The sequence below is a fragment of the Crocuta crocuta genome, unplaced genomic scaffold, assembly GCF_008692635.1.
Source record: "Crocuta crocuta isolate KB4526 unplaced genomic scaffold, BGI_CrCroc_1.0 scaffold17, whole genome shotgun sequence".
NCBI lineage: Eukaryota > Metazoa > Chordata > Mammalia > Carnivora > Hyaenidae > Crocuta > Crocuta crocuta.
In genome coordinates this window covers 4,594,583-4,602,979 of record NW_027532041.1, presented here as the reverse complement: position 1 = coordinate 4,602,979, position 8,397 = coordinate 4,594,583, and the positions used below count along the sequence as shown (strand labels likewise).

The 8,397-nt window shown below is 36.5% G+C and overlaps 1 protein-coding gene across 4 annotated transcripts in view; it reads left to right on the top strand.

Moving 5' to 3' along the window:
- The window catches only part of PRKRA (protein activator of interferon induced protein kinase EIF2AK2), a 20,691-nt gene that overhangs the window by 9,673 nt on the left and 2,621 nt on the right, over window positions 1-8,397 (top strand). For 3 of the 4 annotated variants that reach the window (XM_077776293.1, XM_077776297.1, XM_077776294.1), the window contains one exon: window positions 6,851-7,025. The exons of the other annotated variant lie outside the window; for it this stretch is intronic. In XM_077776293.1, the coding sequence (XP_077632419.1) occupies window positions 6,851-7,025 (175 nt within the window). The remainder of the gene's footprint in view (window positions 1-6,850; window positions 7,026-8,397) is intronic. 4 annotated transcript variants of the gene reach the window in all.

The window sequence follows — 8,397 nt, the reverse complement described above, 5'->3', positions numbered from 1 at the left end:
GAAAGGCATGAACAGAGACCTAGCAGTAAAACATTATATGTCATCTGGGAACCGTACCTAGTTTGGTGTGGATAGAGTGTAGGTTTGGAGGAGGGTGTCTCAAACAATGAGACCAGAAAGGCAAGGAAGGATTAAATCTAGAAGGGACTACTATAGTAAAGAGGTGAAATTTTACCCTAAGAGTAGAGCAAAGTTGTTAAAGAATTTTAACCTGGGAAGGACAGGATTAGAAGGGGAATCGCTGGCTGCTCTGTGGTGAGTGAATGAGTCTTAGAGACATGCTAGAATCTTGTTACAGAAAATGAATGAGAAACAATGGTGGCTTCTGCTAAGCTGGTGGCAGTTGAAATGGTCAGTGTAAAAATTATTTTGAAAACTGAAGTGAATGGGGCCTGGTAACTGGGTGTGGGGAGTAAGGAAAAAGGAGAAAATAAATGTTTTCAGATTGGCAACTGAGGAGATGGTGGCATCATTTAATAATATGGGGAACACACAAGGTGAGTGGGATTTGAGGGGGAAAAGATAGTAAGCTAAATGCAGAATATATTGAATCTGAAGTGTTTGTAGACTATGTTAAGTAAAGATAGTAGGCAGTTGAGCAAAAAATATAGAGCTTAAGAGGTTAGGCTACACATGACCTATTACTTGAGATTCTGATATTCAGAGATAGGTACATCTTGTGGTACATTATTAGAGCGTTTTTAGGTGGAGAATGAAGTGCAGATTATAGCAGTGCCAAGTTTTTGGTAAAATAAGGGCTCATTCTTGGAGGAAAAAAGTCAAAGATGTACACAAATTAATGTAATTTTGGTTTTACATTTTTAATAGAAAAACATAAAACATTGCACTCACTTCTTTTAAAATTGGGTCAGAGATGATACTGGCACCACAAAGCACAGATTGGTTTATAGGTGAATTTTGTTAAATCTTCAAGGAAGAGATAACTTCCATTGCTATTTAAACTTTCCCAGGCAGTACATCTATAACATAGGGGAAACTTCTAAATTTGTTTTTCAAAAACAACACTAACACCTGACAATAGCAAATCCTAATGGAAAAATTTATGGATTAATCTCCCTTATAGTGAAAAACCTTAATATATTCAGTGGAACAATAAAAGAATAATATCCCAAGACAAGTTGGGTTTATTTCAGGAATGCAAGGATATATTTAAAGGTAGGTAAACCTGTTACTATAATTAATCACATTAACGGGTCAGATAAAAACAATCTTCTCAACGAGTGCCAAAAAGATACTTTACAATCATTGATAAACACAATTAAAATATCCCTGTTGTGAATCAAAATATATAACCCTCCCAAAAAAAAATCAAAATCAGTTACTTGTTTACTTATTACATCCCTTCCCATTAATTTCAGAAATAAGACCAGTATATCCACTAACGCCATTTTTTTAACCTTGTTCTAGAAATACAAATCAATATAATTAGATAAGAGAAAACAATAAGAAGTTGAAAATCAAAAAAGAGGAGATAAAAATGATCATTAACTGCAAATATGATTTTTTTCCTATAAAATCCTGTAAAAGAAAACCTAGAATAAGAGAATTCATCAAGGTAATTGATCATAAAATTAATATATAAGATCAGTAGCTTTTTCATATTACTTACAGTTATGAAAGTAACCACCAGAATAATTAAAGAGGAAAGTTAAAAAATTGCTTCTGGAAAGGGGACCGAAGGTAGGGATGGAGCAAGGCTCGGGATTGTTGCTTTTATAATTCGGTATTATTTGACTTTTTGTTCCATGTGTGTATTCCTGAACAAAACTTATGAAGCTTGGTAACATCATTTTATAGCAAAATAGAAATTTATCTTAAAGCATACGTAAAGAAAAATCAATAGTTTATCTATTTAAGATATTAAGAGGTGGAATAAAAACGATCTTATTTTCAACAATACAAAAGAGGATAATGTATCGGGGAATGAACTTAAAATGAAATGTGCAAGAACCATGTGAAAAAAACTTTAAAACTTTACTGAAGGATTTAACAGAAATTGAATAAATGTAAAGCTATTTCTTTATTATCAGTAGGAAGACTCAATATTGTTAATATAGTACATAAAAAGGTGATGAAGTCTCAAAATCTACCAGAATTTGGGGCACCCAGGTGACTCATCTGACTCTTGATTTTGGCTCAAGTCATGATCTCCCTGTTGCTAAGATCAGGCCCCACATCAGGCTCTGTGCTGACAGCATGGAGCCTTCTTGAGATTCTCTCTCTCTCCTTTCTCTGCCCCTCCCCTGTTTATTCTTTCTCTTAAAATAAATTAAGAAACAAACAAACAACATCTACCGGAATTCATTTTGGATCTCAATATAGCTTTATTGCATTTATCCAGAAAAATGAACTCTCAAAAGAATAGCCAAGAAGGGGCGCCTGGGTGGCTTAGTCGGTTAAGCGTCCGACTTTTGCTTAGGTCATGATCTCACGGTTCGTGGGTTCGAGCCCCACGTCGGGCTCTGTGCTGACTGCCAGCTCAGAGCCTGGAGCCTGTTTCAGTCTGTGACTCCCTCTCTCTCTGACCCTCCCCTGCTCACGCTGTCTCTCTCTCTCTCTCCTAGAAATAAATAAAACATTAAAAAAAAAAAAAAAAATAAAAAAAAAAAAAAAAAAAAAGAATAGCCAAGAAAACTGAAAAGAAAGAGTGCCGAAGGTGGGACCAGATTTATACTGTAAATCTATAGTGTTAAAACACATACTGGTACAGGAATAGACAGAGGATAAAATAAAGAACCCATGTATAGACAATAATCCATATAAGAGTATAGTATATGATAATAGTGAGATTTCAAATCAATGGGCAAAGAGAATGGAGTATTCAATAAATGATATAGAAGCAACTTAGCCACATTTGCAAAGAGGAGGATAGAGGAAGGTGTATATATCTGTGTGTGTATGTGACATATTTAGGTTGCTCCCTTATTCCTTATATATAAATAAATTTCAGATGGATAAAAAAACATGAACATATGGGGCTCCTGGTTGGCTCAGTCGGTTAAGCGTCCAACTTCGACTCAGGTCATGATCTCACGGTTCATGGGTTCGAGCCTCGCATCGGGCTCTGTGCTGACAACTAGCTCAGAGCCTGGAGACTGCTTTGGATTCTGTGTCTCCCTCTCTCTTTGACCCTCCCCTGCTCATGCGGTCTCTCTCTCTCAGAAATAAACAAACATTAAAAAATTTTTTTTGAAAAAAAATGTGAACATAAGAATTGACAGGCTCTGTGCTGAGAGCTCAGAGCTGGATCCTGCTTTAGATTCTGTGTCTCCCTCTCTGTTCCTCTCCTCGCTCGCGTGTGCGCGCTCTCTCTCTCTCTCTCTCTCTCTCTCTCTCTCTCTCTCTCTCTCTCTCTCAAAACATTAAAAAAAACTGACCATAAGAATTGAAACCAAGTATGAGAAACTTGGAGGAGCTTTATTTTAAAAAATTCTTAGCATAGGGAAGAACGTTTTAGAACTTAAAACTTTTTTTTAATTTTTTAAATGTTTTATTTATTTCTGAGAGAGAGAGAGAGAGAGACTGCGTGAACAGGGGAGGGTCAGAGAGAGAGGGAGATGCAGAATCTGAAACAGGTTCCAGGCTCTGTGCTAGCTGTCAGCACAGAGCCCGACGCGGTGCTCGAACCCATGAACCGCAAGATCATGGCCTGAGCCGAAGCTGGACGCTTAACCGACTGAGCCACCCAGGCACCCCGGTAGAACTTAAAACTTATAAGCTATAAAGTCGTGTAAGATTTATAAATTTGACTACACAAAACCTATTATACATCAATAAATCTGTAAATAAAACCAAGAACAAGAAAGTGAGAAGAAATTATTTTGAACACTGGTCTATAAATGGACATTTTCTGTACCATGTAAAAAGCTCTTACACATCAATAAAAAAAAGATAACCCTGTAGAAGAAATGCAAATGGTTAAAAAAAAAATGATCAGCTTCATTCATGGACATTAAATGAGATACTATTTTCACCTTTTAGATTGACAAAACCTACAAAGTTAAATAGTATCTGCTGTTGGCGAGGGTATTCAAAAATAAGCACCCTCCAAGGCTGTTGATGGAGGTATAAATTGGTTTAGAAATCAGTCTGGAAGTATTTATCAAAATTAAAAGCTTACATGTTCTTTGACTCAGTTCTACCTCCAGAAATTATTCTACAGATAAAGTCATCCAAGTGCAAAAGAGTTTTATAACATTGTTAGTAAAAGCAAGAAATCAGAAATAACCTAAAATCCATAATTGAAGACTGGTAAGATAAACATGGTGCATATATGCTCATTGACATGAGAAAAATGAACAAGATGTAGAAGAGTAGGCTATCATTTTTGTTTAAAAATATTGTGCTTGAATTTAGAACAGTTATAGAAGGATATTGAAGAAATGTTTTCACATTAAGGACCTCTATGGAGGGAAACATAAGTCTTCTGGATAGGGATGGTAAGCAAGGGAGACTATTTGACATTATATATTTGTTCCTATTGCAATTACTATATCAAAGAATTAAAATTTTTAAACGAATTTTAAATTTCCAAACAAGGAATATAAAATTCTATTTAAAGACCCTGAATAGCCAAAGTAATGTTGTTTGCATCACAACTCCAGACTTCATGCTGTACTACAAAGCTGTAATCATCCAGACAGTGCAGTACTGGCACAGTAACAGACACAATCAGCAATGGAACAGAATAGAGAACCCAGAAATGGACCCCTAAATGTATGGCCAGTTAATCTGCAACAAAGGAAAGAGTATCCAATGAAAAAAAGACAAGTCTTTTCAGATAATGTTGGGAAAACTGGGACAGCAACACACAGAAGAATGAAACTAGACTACGTTCTTAATACCATACACAAAACAAATTCAAAATGGATGAAAGACCTACAGGAAGCCATCAGAATCCTAGAGGAGAAAACAGGCAGCAACCTCTTCGACCGTGGCCACAGCAACTTCTTGACATGTCTCCAGAGACAAGGGAAACAAAAGCAAAAATGAACTACCAGGACCTCATTAAGATGAAAAGCTGCTTCACAGTGAAGGAAATCATCAACAAAACTAAAAGGCAGACTATGGAATGGGAAAAGGTATTTGCAAATGACATATCAGATAAAGGATTAGTATCCAAAATCTGTAAAGAACTTAGCAAACTCAACACCCAGAAACCAATACAGAAGTGGGCAGAAGACATGAATTGACACTTTTCCAAAGAAGACATCCAGATAGCCAACAGACACATGAAAAGATGCTAAACATCGCTCATTATCAGGGAAATACAAGTCAAAACCACAATGAGATACCACCTCACACCAGTCAGAGTGGCTAACATTAACAACTCAGGCAACAACGGATGTTGGCAAGGATGTGGAGGAAAGGGGAACACTTTTGTATTGCTGGTGGGAATGCAAACTGATGCAGCCATTTTGGAAAACAGTATGGAGGTTCTTAAAAAAATTAAAAATAGAACTACCCTATGATGCAGCAATAGCACTACTAACAATTTATCCAAAGGATACAGGAGTGCTAATTCATAGGGACACATGTACCCCAATGTTTATAGCAGCACTTTGAACAAATTATGGAAATTTAGTCAAATTATGGAAAAAGCCTAAATGTCCATCAACTGATGAATGGATAAAGATGTGGTTTATATATACAATGGAATACTACTTGGCAATGAGAAAGAATGAAATCTTGCCGTTTGCAGCAACGTGGATGGAACTGGAAGGTATTATCCTATGTGAAAGAAGTCAGTCAGAGAAGGACAGGTATCATATGTTTTCATGTGGAACTTGAGAAACTTAACAGGCCATGGGGGAAGGGAAGGGGAAAAAAGTAGTCACAAATGAAGGAGGGAGGCAAACCGTAAGAAACTCTTAAATACAGAGAACAAACTGAGGGTTAATGGGGCTAAGGGGAGTGCAGGGAGGGGAAAATGGGTGATGGGCATTGAGGAGGGCACTTGTTGGGATGAGCACTGAGTGTCGTATGTACGCAATGAATCATGGGAATCTACCCCCAAAACTAAGAGAACACTGTATATATACACTGTCTGTTAGCCAACTTAACAATGTTATATTTATAAATAAAATAAAACTTAATAAATAAGACTAAGGATAGCTTGCTCTACTTTGTTTTTGGCATAAGATATGAAAGTAATTTGAGAAAAAACTAATGCGGTAGAAAGGAATGGATAAAAGGGAGAATAAGGAAAAGGGGGGAAGGAGAAAGAAAACAGAAAAACCATAAACTCAGTTGGGATCTGGGAAAAGTCTGATAAGAATTTTTGACATCCTTCCATTCATCTGAGTGACTTGTTCTTCTCAAACCTCACTTGCACATTGCACCTTTTCTACAGTTTCTTTGTTTTCTGCTCTACAGCTGTCAGTTACAGTGATTGGTTGGTATTTAATACAGGACATTCTAATGAACATGGTTTTATATTTTAATTTGTAAATTGCTCCATTAGGCAGATTCAGTTATGTGGAGGTTGGTTTACACTGCTCTTGAATTTCTTAGACATCTTTTTTTTTTAATATCTTATACATTGTAATGTAGTCATCAAAATTTGGCTGAGAGACCTTTGTCCTACACAAAAGTATTTTTAAATACTTCCGGTATATTATTGTATGTGTTTTTTTAACATGGTGGTATTTGTTAAGAGTGTACTTGGTGTTGTCTAGTTTAAACGAGAAGGTTAACCAAATGGTTTCCATTTAAACATGCTCTCTTTATAGAGCATTAAATGTGAGTGCCTGATAAATACTTTTAATTATATTGTAGCATTAGAACTCAGTCTGAGTTAAGAGTCTTAATTTTCATCTCTGTTTTTCAGACAAATGTAGTAGGACATTCTTTAGGATGTACTTGGCATTCCTTGAGGAATTCTCCTGGTGAAAAGATCAACTTATTGAAAAGAAGCCTCCTCAGTATTCCAAATACAGATTATATTCAGCTGCTTAGTGAAATCGCCAAGGAACAAGGTTTTAATATAACATATTTGGATATAGGTATGATTTTTTTCTTTGGCTTACCTCAAAGCCTGTTTCTTTTTCAAATATATTTGAGAAACAAAACCTGTATTATAATTTCTTTCATTGACTAGGGATTATAAATATAAATATATATATAAATTCATAAATACATTTTATTTATAATATGTATTTTATACATTTATATAATTAGAACAGTAATATCATTGATATGTCTGTCCCATTCTTATAAATAATACTGTTAGCTAACATCTATACAGTTATAACAGTAAAACTGTAGCTCATGTTTATAGTTTTACTATAGGCCAGGCACTGTTGTGAGGATAGTACATATTTCCACTTAGTGAATTCTCAAACTAATCCAGTGAAGTAGATCTATTAACTTCACATATAAGGAAAGAAAGGCACAGAAAATGTTCAGAAACTTGCCCGAGATGACAGCTTGTTAGTGGTGCAGTCAGATTAAGTGAGGAGTCCCTGCAGATACAGTGTCTATTAAACTAGCCCTGATGGAGAGCTTGACAAATAAAAAGGCACCCACATTTCTAGAACAAGTACCAAGGTTGTGGGGGCCAGACCCCTTCTCTCTACTTTGTCACCTATGCCCATTCAAGGACATCAGTGGGGACAAGTACTTTGATAGCTCCATCCCAGCTATCATCTTCTAGATTTCCTCAAGCTCTTAATCATTTAGATAGACAACTGTGGACAGATTAGATAGCAAGTCAGTTTGGATTTTAATTAGCTTTATAAAGCCAGCCTGTGTTTGTGGCATGTGTGCGTGTGCAATCAGTGTCTTGATTTAACATGTGTAATATGTGAAGAATTTGATATCCTTACTCCATCTCCAGTGGGCTGTGGCACCTAGCTTGAAGAAGCTGCTAGCTGTGGGGTTTAGGTGCTGAAAGGACTTCTGATTGTCTGCTACTTCCCGACTGAATGATCGTCAAGTGCAGTGTTTTAATATACTGAGAATGATGCAGAACCTGGGAATTTAGTACAGACACATTGTCAGAAAAGGTGGCTGATGAGAAACGATTCATTCAATAAATATTTATTAAGTATCTACACTTTGTTGGGTGTTTAAGATACAGAGATGAATAAGCCATGTTAGAATAGGACTATAGATGGTTTTGAATCTGGAAAAAGAAGGAAACTTAAGATGGCCTTTGAGATTATGAATTAATGATGCCTTTAAAATGAATCTTAACCGGGGCGCCTGGGTGGCTTAGTCGGTTAAGCGTCCGACTTCAGCTCAGGTCATGATCTTACGGTTCGTGAGTTCAAGCCCCACGTCAGGCTCTATGCTGACTGCCAGCTCAGAGCCTGGAGCCTGTTTCAGAGTCTGTGTCTCCCTCTCTCTCTGACCCTCCCCTGCTCACGCTATCTC